This window comes from Gobio gobio (genome assembly GCF_949357685.1).
Source record: "Gobio gobio genome assembly, chromosome: 5".
NCBI lineage: Eukaryota > Metazoa > Chordata > Actinopteri > Cypriniformes > Gobionidae > Gobio > Gobio gobio.
Genome location: NC_137101.1, coordinates 4,738,202 through 4,758,652, shown reverse-complemented (window position 1 = coordinate 4,758,652; position 20,451 = coordinate 4,738,202). Strand labels below are relative to the sequence as shown.

At 35.3% G+C, this 20,451-nt stretch overlaps 1 protein-coding gene across 29 annotated transcripts in view; it reads right to left on the bottom strand.

The window, feature by feature from the left end:
• Positions 1-20,451, bottom strand: part of plekha5 (pleckstrin homology domain containing, family A member 5) — a 259,065-nt gene that overhangs the window by 67,858 nt on the left and 170,756 nt on the right. For 25 of the 29 annotated variants that reach the window (XM_079817041.1, XM_079817052.1, XM_079817063.1 and 22 more), the window contains 5 exons: positions 19,439-19,559; positions 18,387-18,491; positions 16,012-16,084; positions 7,202-7,302; positions 3,562-3,677 (listed from right to left, as the gene is read on the bottom strand). In XM_079817041.1, coding sequence (XP_079673167.1) covers positions 3,562-3,677; positions 7,202-7,302; positions 16,012-16,084; positions 18,387-18,491; positions 19,439-19,559 — 516 coding nt within the window. Of the gene's footprint in view, positions 1-3,561; positions 3,678-7,201; positions 7,303-10,928; positions 10,962-16,011; positions 16,085-18,386; positions 18,492-19,438; positions 19,560-20,451 lie in introns of all 29 variants that reach the window. The other 4 variants (XM_079817045.1, XM_079817050.1, XM_079817051.1 and 1 more) reach the window with 1 other exon arrangement.

The window sequence follows — 20,451 nt, the reverse complement described above, 5'->3', positions numbered from 1 at the left end:
GTAAGTGCTAGACCAATCACAACAGACTGGGTCATCTGACCAATCAGAGCAGAGTAGACCAATCATTACAGACTGGGTCATCTGACCAATCAGAGCAGAGTAGACCAATCACAACAGACTGGGCCATCTGACCCATCAGAGCAGAGTAGACCAATCACAACAGACTGGGCCATCTGACCCATCAGAGCAGAGTTGACCAATCACAACAGACTGGGCCATCTGACCAATCAGAGCAGAGTTGACCAATCACAACAGACTGGGCCATCTGACCAATCAGAGCAGAGTAGACCAATCACAACAGACTGGGCCATCTGACCAATCAGAGCAGAGTTGACCAATCACAACAGACTGGGCCATCTGACCAATCAGAGCAGAGTTGACCAATCACAACAGACTGGGCCATCTGACCCATCAGAGCAGAGTAGACCAATCACAACAGACTGGGCCATCTGACCAATCAGAGCAGAGTTGACCAATCACAACAGACTGGGCCATCTGACCAATCAGAGCAGAGTAGACCAATCACAACAGACTGGGCCATCTGACCAATCAGAGCAGAGTAGACCAATCACAACAGACTGGGCCATCTGACCCATCAGAGCAGAGTTGACCAATCACAATTGACTGGGCCATCTGACCAATCAGAGCAGAGTAGACCAATCACAACAGACTGGGCCATCTGACCAATCAGAGCAGAGTTGACCAATCACAACAGACTGGGCCGTCTGACCCATCAGAGCAGAGTAGACCAATCACAACAGACTGGGCCATCTGACCAATCAGAGCAGAGTTGACCAATCACAACAGACTGGGCCATCTGACCAATCAGAGCAGAGTAGACCAATCACAACAGACTGGGCCATCTGACCAATCAGAGCAGAGTTGACCAATCAGAGCAGAGTTGACCAATCACAACAGACTGGGCCATCTGACCCATCAGAGCAGAGTAGACCAATCACAACAGACTGGGCCATCTGACCCATCAGAGCAGAGTAGACCAATCACAACAGACTGGGCCATCTGACCCATCAGAGCAGAGTTGACCAATCACAACAGACTGGGTCATCGGACCAATCAGAGCAAAGTAGGCTCTCAGAAAGGCAGGGTTTAGAGAGACCGAATCCTTCAGACACTGTGTTTCAACTCTTCAGTGTGTATAATAAAAAAAAAAAAAAAGATTTTTTGACCTTGTATGTGTGTAAAACGATTGTACGAGACTCCAAAACGAAATTAGGAACCTTAAAAAACCTTAAGTGTGATCGATTAGTAAAGTAACAGAATGCCTCTCCTGCCCAAGTTAAAGAGTGATACTCAGGGATCAGTGATTACAGGTTAACAGCAGCGGTCTAGTTTCACATCTAGAAGTCATAAACCTCCACTGTAACGTCTACGCCTAGAAGCCTTCACAAAGAGCATTATGTACACAATTACGCCTGTTTCCATTAATAAAGCCAGCATGTTTCTATGAAAAGAGTCACAGTTCATCACAGCCGTGATCCAATTGCCAAAAAGCAATTTTAGTAAAAGTGTTTAAGTCTGAGAGATTTATTTCTTCAGCATCTGTGATTGTGCTAAAAGCTGCAAAGAAACAAAGTTTCAAAAGCATCCCCAGCACTCAGAAATCTGTGAAATCTGTGCTTGTGAAACTCTCTCGGGATAGAAGGGCTCTTGTCTATAAACTCGACAGCTTTCCTCAAAGAGATACGACAGAAGCGCTGTTATAAAGAGTGCTAAGAGCAAAGACCAAAGCCACTTTTCCACTGAGGCAGGTCAACAAACACAAGTTAACAATATAAACAGTTAACGGAAAATAAAGTAAAAATAAGTCCACTAAGCCATGGCGCAATGTTTTGGATTTTTGTGGCAACAATCAATGTTTCCCATTTATAATGTCTTTAATCCATTTCGTAAGGATTGTTCTTGGGTCTGACTCTCTGACATACAAAATATTCTGAATCAAACTCATTTCAGTTTTCTCTCATAAAACATGATGGTCAGTATTTAATAACATTTTGACGTTTTTTACTGTGCGCAAAAACACTTTCAACATAAATAATATTAACACATTTCCTTTAAATTATTCATATTATTAAATACTTATTTTTTGCTTTTCTAAAAGTAATTCTTAACCTGGCATTTTTTTAATATTGTCATTTAAATATGTAATTTATAAATATTTTAAAATAATGGATTAACATTTTGACATTAAAAATGAACAAAAGATCAAATTTAGATCTGTTTTATTTTATTTTTGTTTTAAAATGATATTATTTACAACATTGCTTTTATAAATCTATTTAAATAATTTATATTATTAAATAATAATTATATAAAAGCTTTTTTTTAACTAATACTTGAAAAACAAATGACATTTCGATATTACTGAGCACAAAAATATATATAAATATATATATACACATTATATACACAATTTATTATTAACATTTTTACATAAAAAAATTAACAAAGCTCAACTTTTTATTTGTTTTCTTTATTTTAATATTGTTTTAAAATGATATTTTTACAACATTGCTTTTATAAATCTATTTAAATAATTTATATTATTAAATACTAATTATATATAAGCTTTTTTTAACTAATACTTGAAAAACAAATGACATTTTGATATTACCGAGCACAAAAAAAAACCTCTCTCTCTCTCTCTCTCTCTCTCTCTCTCTCTATATACATATATATACATATACATATACATATATATACATATATATATACATATATATATACATATATATACATATATATATATACATATATATACATATATATATATATATATATATATATATATATATATATATATATATATATATATACATATACATATACATATACATATACATATACATATACATATATATATACATATATATATATACATACATACATACATACATACACATACATACATACATACATACATACATACATACATACATACATATATATAGATATATAGATATAGATATATATATATATATACACACATTATATACACATAAATTATAAAAAAAATTAACAAAGTTCAACTTCTGATTTGTTTTGTTTATTTTAATATTGCTTTAAAATTATATTATTTACAACATTGCTTTTATAAATATATTTAAAGGATTTAAATTACCAATTTTTTTAAACTAATATTTAACCTGGAAAAGCTAATTCATTTTTTTTAAGTATTTAATAACATTTTGACATTATTACTGATCATAAAGAACAACTTTAGATTTTTTATTTTATCAATATATTTTATTAATTATTTAGATCAACATTTCTTTTACATTATATATTTATATTAATATATTAAATACGAATTATATTTTACTTATTATGAAAATAAATTCTTAACTTGGAAAAAAACATTAAAATATTTATTAACATTTTGACACGATTACTGATCATAAAGAAGAATTTTATTTTTATTCGATGATTATTTAAAACTTATTTATATTGTTTTTTCCACTAATTAAATAAATAGCGGTACACCAGGGATGTGTGTGTGTTCTGTCTGATTGGCTCAGTGAGAGCCAAAGCACGTTTTCTTACCTTCTGATTGGCTCGCTGTGGACCATTGACGCGTCCGTCATAACTTTCATCCAGGACTCCATGTCTTTGGCTGTGTCAGTGCTGAAATAGTACGTGCGCATGTTTGGATGCGTCGCCTATTAGAGAGAAACCACCAGAGCAACCTGCAGATAAAAAAACAAAAGAGCAGACAGTGAATATCAATAAACAACTGCCTTGTGTGTCCTAGATGGTGTCAGCGGCACAAAATGCAATATCTTTCTGAAGTGAGGAGGAGAGGGTTTGAGTTGACAGACCCCCATCGTTCAGAGCCCCTCAGGAGTGTGTCTGGCAGCTTCCAACACGTCTTTCACAACAGTTTACAGAACTTTCAAAGAACGAGACGCTGAACGCTTTGGAATAGTTAACAAGAGCTAGTGAGACCCTAGTGGGATGCCTCCATCTACATAGGCAGATCCTCCTAAGGAAGACAAAAACGACAATCCAATGAGATGCTCTCTTAAAGGGTTAGTTCACCCAAAAATGGAAATTCTGTCATTAATTACTTCCCCTCATGTCGTTCGACACCCGTAAGACCTCCGTTCGTCTTCAGAACACAAATGAAGATATTTTAGTTGAAATCTGATGGCTCTGAAAGGCCTCCATTGGCACAATGCACTTTACACTCTCAAGACCCTTAAAAGGTACTAAAGACGCCGTTACAAAGTCCATCTCACTACAGTGGTTCTACAATAACTTTATGGAGTGACGAGAATAGTTTTTGTGCGCAAAAAAACCCTAAATAACGACTTGTATAGTGATGACGATTTCAAAACACGGCATCATGAAGCTTCGAAGCGTTATGAATCAGTGAGTCGAATCATGATTCGGATCGCGTGTCAAACTGCTGAAATTTGGCGATCCAAACTGCGGATTCGACTCACTGATTCATAATGCTTCGAAGCTTCATGAGGCCGTGTTTTGAAATCGTCATCACTATATAAGTCGTTATTTAAGAGTTTTTTTGCGCACAAAAACTATTCTCATCGCTTCATAAAGTTATTGTAGAACCACTGTAGTGAGATGGACTTTGTAACGGCGTCTTTAGTGCCTTTTAAGGGTCTTGAGAGTGTAAAGTGCATTGTGCCAATGGAGGCCTTTCAGAGCCATCAGATTACAACTAAAATATCTTCATTTGTGTTCTGAAGATGAACGGAGGTCTGACGGGTGTCCAACGACATGAGGGTCAGTCATTAATGCCAGAATTTTTATTTTTGGGTGAACTAACCCTTTAAAGCTACACTGTGTGATATTTTCCCCCATCTAGTGGTTAAAAGGTATATGACCATCCAGTGAATATTAGTTTCTGTTCCTCTCAATTCCGATTTCGTTTTAACTCCTACGGTGGCCGATTTAGTCCAAGATTAATATGGCTTCCAGTTCGACCTCGTCCACATTCGACACGGTGCCATCGAGTGTTAAAACGCGAAAGGCGAAGCTTGAATTAACGGGTATGTCCCTCTTTGGCTGATGTACTTTCAAGATGGAGGGGCAACATGGCGACCCGCATTTGAACCCTCACCCGTTTGTATTTTCAATGGCATATTATAAACTTACGAGAATACTTTATTACTTGAAAGAAGTAAATATACATTAATGAGCACATTTTTTAGGGCTGTCAAAAGATTAATCGTGATTAATCGCATCCAAAATAAAAGTTTGTGTTTACATAATATATGTGTGTGTACTCTGTTAATTATTATTTATATATAAATACACACACAAGCATGCATATATTTAAGAATTTTTTTTTTTATATATAAAACATTTATATTTATATATATTATAGATTATATAAATGTATATACAGTATATACATGCAAATATTTCTTAAATATATATACATGAATGTGTGTGTATTTATATATAAATAATAATTAACAGAGTACGCACACATGTTACGTAAACACAAACTTTTATTTTGGATGCGATTAATCGCGATTAATCTTTTGACAGCCCTAATATTTTTGAAAGAACTAAGTGTTTTAGCTAAGAATAAACAAAAAAATTGGCTTTAAAAATAAAGGCTCTTTATTGGCATTGATGGTTCTATGAATCCATCACACAAAAGCTTCTTTAGAATATCCTTCACACTAAGAAAGAAATGACACACCTATAGTTAAGGCCTAGATACTGAAAGATGTAGGCGTTCCTGGTTAATGCGGTGAGGTATGTTAATGTGTCTCTGCAGACTCAAGACTCACCGTATTAGTGAAGCTCCGTCCAGTAAACATGTTGATGCTCGAGTTCATGAAGCCTCACAGATAATAAGCCGCACCATTGTGAGATGGAGAATAAGATCGAGAGAGAAAAAAAGAATGAGTCGACATGAAAATATCTGCACTAATGGGTAAATGACTCCACTGAGAATTACACAACTTAACACAAAAATGCAGCGTCAGGCGAAAAGTGCCTTTCGGCAAAGTTTGTGTCAGGAAACTGGTCTAACTTGAGGTAATGGCTGTTTTATTTGAGTCAAACCCTTGCCCTTCAGCAGGGCGGCAGGAATACATATTCAAGACTCTTATCGGTTAAATTGAACAAAACTTAATCTAAGTCTAAATCTGTCCAAACTTAATTCTCGCATTGATGCAAAAATCAAAATCAGCAAAAAAAAAAGGTTTTGCTGACCTAAAGCAAGTGTAATATTTCTCTTTCTAATGTTTTAAAGATGACTGTTTATGGAAATAAAGTGAAAAGGTTTGCGTTTAGATAGAAAATTATTCAATTAATTCATGCATTATGTATCTGAAACAAACAATTAACTAGTTTTTACAGCATTTATTAATCTAGATTAAGGTTAATTTATAAATATTTTTTTTTTTATATATTTAAATAGAAAATAATATTTCAAAATATTACAGTTTTTACTGTATCCTTGGTGAGAATAACACTTTTTTTTTCTCCAAAAAATGAATAAATAAATACAATTAGAGACAAAGAATTGTATACTATGTTAATTAATTAATAAAATATGCATTACATAATTTATGTAGATTAAACCAAGACTAAAAATGATTCAAATGGAAAATGATTCAATTAATTCATGCATTATGTATCTGAAACAAACAATTCACTCGTTTTTACAGCATTTATTCATCTAGATTAAGGCTAATTTATAAATAAATTAGTTTTTTTTTTTAAATATATTTAAATAGAAAATAATATTTCAAAATATTACAGTTTTTACTGTATCAATGCAGCCTTGGTGAGAATAACACTTTTTTTTCCTCCAAAAAATGAATAAATAAATACAATTAGAGACTCCAAACTTGTATACTATGTTAATTAATTAATAAAAAATGCATTACGCAATTTATGTAGATTAAACCAAGACTAAAAATGATTTAAAAGTATTGTTCATTGTTAGTTCATGCTAGTTATTGCATTGACTAATGTTGTAAATTATTATCTGTATTATTAATGTCAATTATTTATTAACTGCACTTTGTCAAATGCTGGCCAAAAAAATCGAACAAAATATCTATTGAGTGCACAAATTCCCAATTTTATCAGGACGTCTGGTCTAGCGTTTCATCTCAGAACTACTTTTCTTAACCGGCCCATCACATTAGCATATCAAATATGTCCACGTTTGAATGATTCTGAATACGTCTCTGACCTTGAAGGCGTATTTCCTGCTAATGTGGTCGTCCACGGACAGCATGGAGATGTGGAAGCTGGGCAGGAGGATACTTCCCAAGATTCCTTCTTCTTTCTCATCTGAACACACAACGAGAGAGACATTGTGAACATTAGCATGTATTAGATATTACACGACGGCCAGGGAACTTGCTAAATCTGCAGCTGAAGCCATGCCTGTGTGTTTATTCCAGCAGGGGTGTTGGTAAACAGACAGTCTATCGGGGCTGATGGGAAAACTGCAGGGTTGTGTGCATTGGAGCGTGTCAATGATGTTGTGACTGCCCTCGACTGTGAACTCGATCGTTTTGATTGCATACTGCAACGAATCTGTCAAGAGTTCATTCAGATTGACAGCTGTGTTAAGAGTTACTGTTAGCGTAATAATGCCGAGAACAGCACGTTCCCAACATCAGCTTCAATAAGCACAAGACTTATCACGCCCATTACTCCCTATTGCCAGCAATCACATAAAACACCCGTCAGGTTGCTTAAAGTAGTAACAGCACTCCTAAAGTCGAATATTCAGATCCACAGCAACTGTGAATTTATACAACACCTCAATAAACCAGAAGTGAATACTTAAAACCAACTGATTTGTCTGTTTCTGCACCGTCAATGAAGATATTTCCAAACAAAGTCAAACAAAACTATTGCAGCACATCTCCATGAATGTCTCAGCGAATGATTCAGTGTGTTTGAATGAATCTGCTGAATGAATGATTCAATGAGTCACTCGAAAGACACTTGTTTTGTTCCTGAATGAATCAAATCAGTTGAGTGAGGAATTCAATGATTTACTCTAAAATTCAATTTGTTTCTAAATTGATCTGTTTGAATGAATTTGTTGAATAACTGATTCAATGAGTCACTTAAAAGACACTTGCTTCGTATCTGAACGAATCGAATCGGTTGAGTGAGGAATTCAATGATTTACTCTAAAATTCAACTTGTTTCTAAATAAATCAGTGTGTTGGAATGAATCTGTTGAATGAATGATTCAATGAGTCACTCACAAGACACTTGTTTCGTTCCTGAATGAATCAAATCGGTTGAGTGAGGAATTCAATTATTTACTCAAATTCAATTTGTTTCTAAATTAATCTGTTGGGATGAATCTGTTGAATGAATGATTCAATGTTTCACTCAAAAAACACTTGCTTTGTTCCTGAATAAATCGAATCAGTTGGAGTGAGGAATTCAATGATTAAATCTAAAATTCAATTTGTTTCTAAATGAATCTGTTTGAATGAATTTGTTGAATAAATGATTCAATTAGTCACTTAAAAGACCCTTGCTTTGTATCTGAACGAATCTAATCGGTTGAGTGAGGAATTCAATGATTTACTCTAAAATTCAACTTGTTTCTAAATTAATCAGTGTGTTTGAATTAATCTATTGAATAAATGATTCAATGAGTCACTCAAAAGACACTTGTTTCATTCCTGAATTAATCGAATCAGTTGAGTGAGGAATTCAATTATTTACTCAAATTCAATTTGTACCTAAATGAATCTGTGTGTTTGAATGAATCTGTTAAATTAATGATTCAATGAGTCACTCAAAAGAAACTTTTGTTCCTGAATTAATTCCCAAATCGGTTGAGTGAACAATTCAGTGATTTATTCTAAAATGATTATTTTTTCTAAATTAATCCGTGTGTTTGAATGAATCTGCTGAATGAATGATTCAATGATTCACTCAAAAGACACTTGTTTAGTTTCTGAATTAATCGAATCGGTTGAGTGAGAAATTCAATTATTTACTCTAAAATAAAATTTGTTTTCTAAATTAATCAGTGTATTTGCATGAATGATACAATAAGTCATTCAAAAGACACTTGTTTAATTTCTGAATTAATCAAATCAGTTGATTTACTCACTCAAAAGACACTTCGTTCATTTCTAAATTAATTGAATCGGTTGAGTGAGGAATTCAATTATTTACTCTAAAATTAAATTTGGTTCTAAATGAATCAGTTTTTGAATGAATCCGTTGAATGAATGATTCAATGTGTCACTAAATGAATCAGTATTTGCATGAATGATTCAATGTGTCACTAAATGAATCTTGTGTTTTAATTAATCTGTTAAATTAACGATTCAATGAGTCACTCAAAAGTCACTTGTTCAGTTTCTGAATTAATCGAATCGGTTGAGTGAGGAATTCAATTATTAATCTAAAATTCAATTTGGTTCTAAATTAATCTGTGTGTTTGAATAAATCTTTTGAATGAATGATTCAATGAGTCACTCAAAAGACACTTGTTTTGTTCCTGAATGAATCGAATCGGTTGGAGTGAGGAATTCAATGATTTACTCAAATTCAATTTGTTTCTAAATGAATCTGTTGAATAAATAAATCAACGAGTCACTCAAAAGACACTTGCTTCGTATCTGAACGAATCGAATCGGTTGAGTGAGTGAGGAATTCAATGATTTACTCAAATTCAATTTGTTTCTAAATAAATCTGTTTGAATTAATCTGTTGAATGAATGATTCAATGAGTCACTCAAAAGACACTTGTTTCGTTCCTGAATAAATCAAATCGGTTGAGTGAGGAATTCAATGATTTACTCTAAAATTATATTTGGTTCAAAATGAATCAGTTTGAATGAATCTGTTGAATAAATGATTCAACGAGTCACTCAAAAGACACTTGCTTCATATCTGAACGAATCGAATCGGTTGAGTGAGGAATTCAATGATAAACTCTAAAATTCAACTTGTTTCTAAATGAATCAGTGTGTTTGAATGAATCTGTTGAATGAATGATTCAATGAGTCACTCACAAGACGCTTGTTTCGTTCCTGACTGAATTGAATCAGTTGAGTGAGGAATTCAATGACTTATTCTAAAATTCAACTTGTTTCTAAATTAATCAGTGTGTTTGAATTAATCTGTTGAATAAATGATTCAACGAGTGACTCAAAAGACACTTGCTTCGTATCCGAACGAATCAAATCGGCTGAGTGAGGAATTCAATGATTTACTCTAGAATTCAACTTGTTTCTAAATGAATCTGTGTGTTTGAATGAATCTGTGGAGCAAATTAATAACTTGTTCGGTAAAGACAGGGACACTTAACTAACTATATTACCTGTTACATAATTAGTGTCAGATAGATGTTCAAATTCCTAACCCGAAATATGGGCAATATAATGATGCTTCAGCACCATGTGTTGCTATCAACTTTTTAAAAAAGTTACATGGAGAAAGTTTTTGAATGCATAAGTGTGTTCTGGAAACATCCCACACGCTGTGAGCGGCTCAGATCCGTGAGGTGGTGTTCAAAGTTCCTGTGTGTTTTTGTTGCTGCTGAAGGAAACCCGCCGGTGGCTCACAGTAGACACTGCGCTGAACCGCTGACAGCAGCGAGATGAACAAACAGACACAAACCAACACAGAGAGATTTTCAATTCTCTCGTCAAGATCAGACTCGGCATGGCAGCTTCAGGGAAACCACATACTGATACACCCCCCACACAAAAAAAACACACAAAAAAAATCAAAAACAAAGCCCTGAGTAAGTTCAGAGTCGGATATTAGAAATACACAACTCTAACAATTCTGCTCAAAATCTCAGCCAATGCAGAATTTCAGGCAATTTCACAGATTTTATGAAACTGCAGTCAGAAATAGAACAATTCTGGTTCCTTAAAGGGATAGTTCACCCCAAAAAGAAAATTCTGTCATCATTTACTCACCCTCAAGACTAAACCTGCATGAAGTTCTTTCTTCTGTTGAACATAAATCAAGACATTATTTTTGAAAGTCGTCTCTTTTGTTCAAAAAGGCTGCTTTTATTTGATCAAAAGATACAGTAAAAACAAGGAAATATTACAATTTTAAATTGAAACAGGCAAATGCTTAAGAGTCAATGATTGGGTCATTATTGCAGTGATTATTAGCATGTTATTTGTTTGGCAACAGTTCTTGATGGAGTGTGTAGCTTTTCATTTCATTAAAATACCATGTAGGAAGACACATCATGGCCATATTGCAGGAATTGGAATGAATTGGCACCTCTGAGACCTTAAATTCATTGAAAGTCTTCGGGATGTGCTGGAGGAGACTTTACAGAGTGCTGGACTCTTGCATTGGCAATACCAAAAATACATGCACCTCTTGATGGAAATAAATGTTGTGATGTTATTTCCATCAAGCGGTGCGTCAGTTTTTGGTCCAGATCTTGTATTTAAGGTGCCAATTCATCATGTTTTCGCAAACCAGCAAACGGCGACTTTTTTGGCGGGCAGTGTATGTTAAAATGTCATTTATTCCCGTGATCAAAGCTGAATTTTCAGCATCATTACTCCAGTCTTCACATGATCCTTCAGAAATCATTCTAATATGCTGATTTTCTGCTCAAGAAAAGCTAAATTTTTTGATTATCAATTAGAGATCGACCTTAGCAGCATGGAAATCAATAGTTTTATTCAATGGATTTTATAGACTGTATAGCCTCGAGTTCGCGAGTCTGCATTAACTCAGCACTGAATAGAAACTGCCGTTTTGAGCGATAACTAAATAAAAACTAGTGTTGGATGACAAAAACTATGACGAAAATCAACTGTCATTTTCGTCAATAAATAAAAACGAGATGAAAATGTTAGGGAGGGTCGATTAGGGAAGAGATCCAGTCAGAACTGATGTCCTGTGTAACAGATGCTGATCTAACCGCTGGAAAACACACGGCCTACAGGCTCACACACCCCCAATCCAGCGCTCCAGAGCGGCTCACAATCAATCAATAACACACATTTATGCCAGACAATTGTTTATGAACTAATGCTGATGAATAATGACAATGTTTACTTTACCATGTTTATATAGTAATATGTTTTAGACGGTTGTAACAAATGCATATTTTATCTCCTGAACTTGAATGAGCTCCTGCAACTGCAATAGTAAAGCTCAGACATTTCAAAATAAGAGTCAAGGTGTATTTCGAGCTTGTTTATAATTAAAAGTCACGCATTATATATTCGGTTTTGCGTACACAATAAACTGTATTTAATTTAATTCCCATTTAATTCATAGTCAGGAGGAAAGACCAGTATTTGACACATATTCAATAAAGTATCAAAGTATCAGGGTTATAATAGTTCACTAAAACCATTTTAAAAAAATCTTCATTACTTGAAATTAAATAAATGTTAACTGAAATAAAAAATACAAAAAACTTATTTGAAGCTTTAGCTTAACCTGATATGGCCTACTGACTAAAACAGAAATACAAAGTTATAAAAACTATATAGATGTTTTTAAAAAAACAAACAAAAAAGTGAATTGAGCTCTCTTTCGTGTCAAAAACAAAATGATGTCAAAATGTCAGTTCAAATGACAGTCGGTTATGTAATGCTTAAAGTATTAGAATTGAACTAAACTCATTAGATTTTAGGAGACTAAATCTTATGATATTTAATCGACTAAAACCAGACTAAAACAATTCAGGTGACTAAAATATGACTCAAACTAAATGGCATTTTAATCAAAACAAAGACTATGACTAAAACTAAATTTGCTGTCAAAAGTAACACTGCTCCATGTGAGGATTTTTCCTTGGAAACTGACCAAAAGCAGTAAACTAGTGCATCATGAGTGTGTGCAGTTCCAGCTCGCACAGACAGGGGGCGTCAGTGATCCTGCCCTCCTCTGTCCACAGTGGCAGTGATCGGTCAGGGCTGGTCAGTACTTCATCAACGGCATCCAGACCATTCTTCCCGAGCAACATTTAATCTGACCCACCAATACAGACCCACAGAAAGACGGATGATATGATCAGAGCTCTGTGCAGTCCGAGCACGTCTGCAGCGAGGTTTCGAATACTCCTCTGTCTTCTCTTGTCAGCCAATAAACAGCCTCGGCCCTCATGGGCCCGGCCATGAAAGAGCGATCTGATTGCACTGCCGGACTGGTTAATTGCACAATTTATGGAGATCTAGGAGCGTGTCCTCGTGAGACTTCAGCATGCAGCAGAACCCGTCCAATGAGACACTTTTGGGATCAAACTGTACTGCCTCCCTTCCTTTCTCGCCGTATATGAGAGCTTATTAAACAGAATACTTGACTACACACTCCTAAATTACTGAACCACAAAAGGACTCAAAAGAACTGAATCATTAGTGAATCGAAATCATCACGTGGAATCAGAGTCATTCGTTCTGGAAGAGCACATTGTAGCAAGCCAGTGCCAGAGGGGTGTGCAGCAACAATTTTGGCGTCACAAATTGACAAACATTAACATTATGATCGGATTCCAATAAAGAAACTAAAAGAAAGTTGAAAGTGAATTTTTATAACGATTCCAAGTAGGAACCGGTTCTCGATGCCCAATATTAACAATGTTGCTAGCAAACATTCTACAGCGCTCTTTAGTTCCTACTAAATTGTAACATGGCGTGCCTTTTCACTTGCCCATTTATCTAGTATTGATAGTCATTGCAAAAACTGTCTGAGTATGGGAACCGATGATTTTAAATTTTACTGTAACTGTAATCATAGGCGCGAGCGAGATGATTGACAGGACGATAGCGGAGGCACAAGCGCAAGATCACTTTTGTTAATAACAAAAAACACAAACCACAAATTGAGGGTTCCCCACAGGGGAATTTCCAAATATCTTTTATTTATTTGTTATAATTCGGGTATAGCTATTTTATGTCATCCGTCTTATTCGTTTTTTTTAACAAAAGCTTAATATACATACTTTTTTTTATTGTACTATTTTATTGTTGTTGTATTTTCATTAAAAATAGGCTAATAACGAAAAATTAAAAATAAACATTCGTTTGAAAGTAATTAAAGAGGAAATTATGAGGTAAGCAATATCATACGAGCAAGAGTGCTATTTTCCAGAGTAGCCTATATCAGCACGATTGCAAAATGCGATATTAATTTTATACAACAGTTCAATAAACAACAAGTTGTCATTTTTTACAGTTTTGCTCCATTTTTCCAACAAAAATAGATTCAAACAAAGTATAGGTTTCGTTCTCGCATAATTCACAGTTTTTGAACAGTCGGTTAGAACGAATTATAGTTGAATGATTCTAGAATCCATTACGCCGCCAACTATCCTGGCATTTTTATAGTTTCATAGGCCTGGAATAATTAAAACTTTCCCAACATTTCATATTTTTATAATTAAAATATTATATTTAGAACATAAATCTAAAAAATCTCATTACATTATTTAGGCAATTGTAATTACAGTGTAAGTGGATTTTGATAAATAGTAAGATGGATTTTGTTGATCCTTATTTAATTTAATTCTTATAACAGCCATAGTGTATCGTGGTAAATAGTGTAATTGCTTAAAGGGTTAGTTCACCCAAAAATGAAAATTCTGTCATTAATTACTTAACCCTCATGTCGTTCGACACCCGTAAGACCTCCGTTCGTCTTCAGAACACAAATTAAGGTATTTTGAAATAGTTGAAATCTGATGGCTCTGAAAGGCCTCCATTGGCACAATAGACGGTTCACTCTCAAGACCCTTAAAAGGTACTAAAGACGTCGTTACAAAGTCCATCTCACTACAGTGGTTCTACAATAACTTTATGGAGTGACGAGAATAGTTTTTGTGCGCAAAAAAAACCCCTAAATAACGACTTATATAGTGATGACGATTTCAAAACAAGGCTTCGAAGCGTTATGAATCAGTGAGTCGAATCATGATTCGGATCGCGTGTCAAACTCCTGAAATCGCGTGACTTTGGCGATCCAAACTGCTGAATCGACTCACTGATTCATAACACTTCGAAGCTTCATGATGCTGTGTTTTGAAATCGTTATCACTATACAAGTCGTTATTTAGGGGTTTTTTTGCGCACAAAAAATATTCTCGTCACTCCATAAAGTTATTGTAGAACCACTGTAGTGAGATGGACTTTGTAACGACGTCTTTAGTACCTTTTAAGGGTCTTGAGAGTGTAAAGTGCATTGAGCCAATGGAGGCCTTTCAGACTAAAAATATCTTCATTTGTGTTCCGAAGATGAACGGAGGTCTGACGGGTGTTGAACGACATGAGGGTAAGTAATTAATGACAGAATTTTCATTTTTGGATGAACTAACCCTTTAAAAAGATGGTCAACAATATGTAACTTTACTTTATAAGAGGTGTGCCCTAAAAAGTGAGCATGCAATTTTGAGAACACCAAGGAAAGGGCACGTTCTTTAGTCTGTTTGGATACTTCAAACACAAGTTTGCACTGCCTGTTTGGTTTACATGTTTAGCCTACACGTTAGTAACATGCGTTTTGTCCGACTCATAGCGCGCGTCCTCAACGCGTGATTTTGGCCTACCATATAAGCGTGCTTTCTTAACGGAAACGCGCGTTTTCCTTGACCCCAAAGCGTAGGTTAAGAGCACGTTTTTGTAGTAAACCACACGTCACGCGCCCACTCGCAATATTCCATTATTATCCAAAATGCTATTATGGAATCTTATGAGGGCGCCTACTCTAGCCTGTTAGTCCTCTAAAATGTTATATAATATTGAGGAAATACAGAAATGATTTAGAAACGCACAACAGCAGCTACAAATAGAAAATAAGAAAATATATATATATATATATATTGTTTTTTTATACCATCGCTTTGGCGCCCCTATGCGCCGCATATAGCGCATGTCCACTTTTTGCGCCACTGCACTCATGCAGCATTAATGCCATGTTTACAGTGCTATGATTTGGAGAATATGCCACGTAAAACCCATAGACAGCAGTGCCACATGATCATATAGTGGCACAAGTCAACAGAAACTGCAAAGACACTGGACTCACCTCTGTAGTAGAAGAGGCACATGTCACACAGCACGAACCATCTCTTCTTCCACATCTTCATCCCGGTACTGTCCTGCAAAAGTACAGCAACCGTCAATCAAACGAGCCAATCACGGCCCGTTCCAGTGCATGCTTGTTTTCCTCAAATATCTCTGCTTCGGTCTCATTTTGTTGAGTTAAATTGCTGCTGGAAACTCTTCTCTTTTTTTAAGGCGACTCATTTTATTTGAGGCATGAATCACATTCGCATTCCTCCCTCGTGTTTTACTGTTTGTTGTGTTAATGTTTGCACTGTGTAAGCATGTAAATGTTAATTCCGACAACAAAGCCTGACGGTTTTGCTGGTGCTGCGGGAGCAGCTTTGATGGAGGATGTTTGGGGAAGGGGAGAGACCACCTCTGAAGTTGTGTTTTTGGTGGAAACACACTGCTTTCAAATCGCGATCACACACACAAAGACGACATGAAGTTACTGATGCGGCCGTAACGCTTTATGTGTTTATTTCACTCTGCCTTTTATGAGAAGCGGTTTTGAAAAATATGATGCAAAAGCACAAATGTGCTTTGGGAGCCGTGCATGTTCTGCATAAAAACACTGGCAGATGAAGCGCTGATTGAAACTTACGATGGATAAGCTTTTAAGTGCAGTAAGATCTCAGAAAACATGACCATCAGCAACAAAATAACCATCAAAACTGTTCAACTGATCACTTTTACCTCGGCGTGCACTTGATGTACTCTGGAATAATTAGAGTACCATGGTAATGCATATCATTATCATAATGCAAAACAATATTACATTTATATACAAGTATAAATTACATTTAATAAAATATATTTTTGACTGATACTTTTTTAATTATGGTAATGAGACCATGTCTGAATGTGCTTAAATGTCATGCAAATAATGTTATCATCATGATGCTATATATTTTTTTCCTGTCGAAGCATATATGTACCACGAAAATGCATTTCATTACCGTAATGCAAAACAAAATTATATATATATTAGGGGTGTGGCGAAACACTTATCTCACGAGAACGAGACAAGATTTTTACATAGTATTTTTAATAAATCCTCAGTGATGAAATACATGACTAGAAAAATTGTTTGCAGGTGCATTTGAAATGTTTTAACTCATCATCTTGTAATGAATGTCATTTCAGTTCTACTTACTGAGTATGAATTATCATATGCCGTAAAAGACAACAAAACTGTAAAGGTTTTGCTAAAAACTCAACTGACTGGCTTCTCTCCTGTATGGTTGTCTCTTCAGACCTTAGAACTGCACATGAGCTTCTTTTGACCTCCTAACTGAACTCCTTCCCACAAATTGATCATAGACATTAAGTGCAAACTATTACCATAATACCATAATCAAAGTACTCAATATTCAAAGTGCAAATAGAGAGACCACATTTTTCTTCAAGCATGATACAGAGCTCAGAGATGGTTACAACGAGATCGCTTTCATATTGGGAGATATTCGCATGCTTCAGAGAGCCGCTTTCAAACAGCGGTAACGCATTGAAATCGCGTTTGAATGTGCGCTACCGTTTACTTTCACTTTCAATTTCGCGATTGTGTGTACTCTGTGAATAGGGAGAGGTGGTGCTGAACGCTCATTTTAAAATATAAGTCTGACCCTTCTGCTGCGCAACGAACCCTCCGCCACGGTCCAGTCCACTAACATGTAAAACACACACTCGTAACACACGCTCAATGCGAGCGCTTCACTAACACGTAACACACACTCATAACACACGCTGTCTTCTCGTCGTGTGATCAGTGCTGCGCACTATGTACAAATCGACTCGAACAACTCGTGTTGGATGAGCTGATGGAATTGAAGCGACCTGAATTAAGGCGTAATGTAAATGTAGCGTTGGCATTATCTATCCTAACTTCACCCTCACACTCCATCATGACCAGGTCATGACAATATGACGCGAGACAGCTTTTCACCACGACAAGAAATCTTGTCACAGTTTAGTTTTGCGAGATCTCATGGCAGCGCATATTTGCATGAATTTTAATCAAATAAAAAAATAACATTAAATAAAAAATTAAGTAGAATAAAAAGGAATGATTGGTAATTTTTTGCAATACCGTAATGAGACTGAATGTGCACAAATGTCATGAAAACAATGTGATAATGCAAAAAAACTAACGCAGTTAATCGCATCCAAATAAAAGTTTGTTTACAAAATATGTGTTTGTACTGTGTATAGTTATTATGTATATTATACAAACATGCATGTATTTTGGATGCAATTAATAAAAAAAAATTTTTTTTAAAGAAAAGTTCCCCCTGTTGATTTATTCACAATATTGTCCCACACGTATGTAAGATGCATTAATGTTTTTTCACACACCTGTTTGTAAAGCCAGCCGTTTTTCACCACCGGAGCGTTGGGGTTCCTCTTGATAGAGTTGGACCTCTTCCCAAAGTTGTGGACTTTCTTCGAGGACCTGGACGGCTGCAAACAGTGCCAGAGGAGATTATTCTGAGAAATGACATTTCCAAGGGCTCACGCTTGCCTGAGTACATTATTCAGCGATCCAGTTGTATATAATTACAACTTACTAGTGAAGTCGTTTAGTGCGGCTCAGGCATGCATTATGAATCGACGGCACTTACGAACCCTCGTAAAGTTAAAAAGCTGCTTAACAGAGGCCAAAACACACAGGGCAACAATCTGTGAGTGTGTGGAAGAGGCGAGTTTATATATCAGTCATCAGAATAAAAAAAATTTGGCTCATTTCATCAACTTCCTTCCTTCATCCCTTCCAGCGTTGTGAATGGATGTGTTTATGTATTTGTATGCATGTACTGTATGCATATTCATATTATTTATCTGAGAAATACTCCGAGCCACAGCTATTCATGAATTGTTTATCTTGTTTGGGTGTTATGCTATAAGAGTTTAGGGATATGATGGGTTGTCTGAATGACTAGTTGACTATATGAATAACGAGGTTTAGAAAGCAGAGTTTCCATACATATGCATTAAAAATGCAGGAAAGAAACACAAATTTACTGATGCACTGATGCATATCTAACTAGTTCACCTCAATTAGCTGTATAACTAGTTGCCCATCCTAACACATTATTGGATTTTTATGATACTCTAGTTCAACTCAAGCTAAGACAACGAAGCAAATGTCCAGTAATGAGGACACTAATTGTGTAAGATGCTTTCGATGCATGATGGGACAAGTCCAATCTGTCAGGCTGGAACTAGGCCAAGGTCAGAGAGTTAAGTGTGTGTGTGTGTGTGTGTGTGTGTGTGTGTGTGTGTGTGTGTGTGTGTGTGTGTGTGTGTGTGTGTGTGTGTGTGTGTGTGTGTGTGTGTGTGTGTGTGTGTGTGTGTGTGTGTGTGTGTGTGTGTGTGTGTGTGTGTGTGTGTGTGTGTGTGTGACTCACTCTGGTCGTGGGACTGCTGGGATGTGTGGTGTAGTCTGAGCCGCCCGTGTAGTTCGACGCTTCGCTCATGGTGCTGGTTGGACGTTCTTTCTTCTCGGCCGCTGGTGCTTTGGTCGCTGGTCTGGAAGAGGAGAAGAAGAAAGAAGGAGAGAAAAATGAAAAATGAATCATCTTTGCATATCATTCAGGCCTGTAGGAAAATCCTGGGCTGTTTATTGTATCTACTGCACGCGGTCAATAACCACAGACAATTATTTACTCAAATGCTTTTACAGAGAAGTAACTCAAATGCATTATCATCTCTATAGAAAATATGTAGAGTACGTCCAGTATTCTGAAAAAAAGAGCCATTTACCAACGGGCCAAAAAGCCAAATAGCTTATATGCTTTTTTTGTCATGATTTGAGCGTTTAGAAACACATTTTATGAGACAGTTGTAGCCAGATTTCATTGGTGATTCAAATAAGAAATTTAATTTAGCTTTGGAGAATTTCCCATTCAAAGATTATATTGTAGGGCTGTCAAAGGATTAATCGCGATTAATCCCATCCAAAATAAAAGTTTGTGTTTACATAATATATGTGTGTGTACTCTGTTAATTATTATTTATATATAAATACACACACACGCATGTATATATTTAAGAAATATTTGCATGTATATGCATTTATATAATCTATAATATATATAAATATAAATGTTTTATATATAAAAATAATATTTTGTTCTTAAATATATACATGCTTGTGTGTGTACTTATATATAAATAATAATTAACAGAGTACACACACATATATTATGTAAACACAAACTTTTATTTTGGATGTGATTAATCTTTTGACAGCCCTAATTATTTTATATACATATATATACGTACCTATATATATTTTTTATTTCCTTTGAAGCACATAAGAGTACCATGGAAATGCATATTACCGTAATGCAAAACAAAATGATTGAATATAATTAATTATAATTATATTTAATAAATAATAAAATACTAAAATATATAT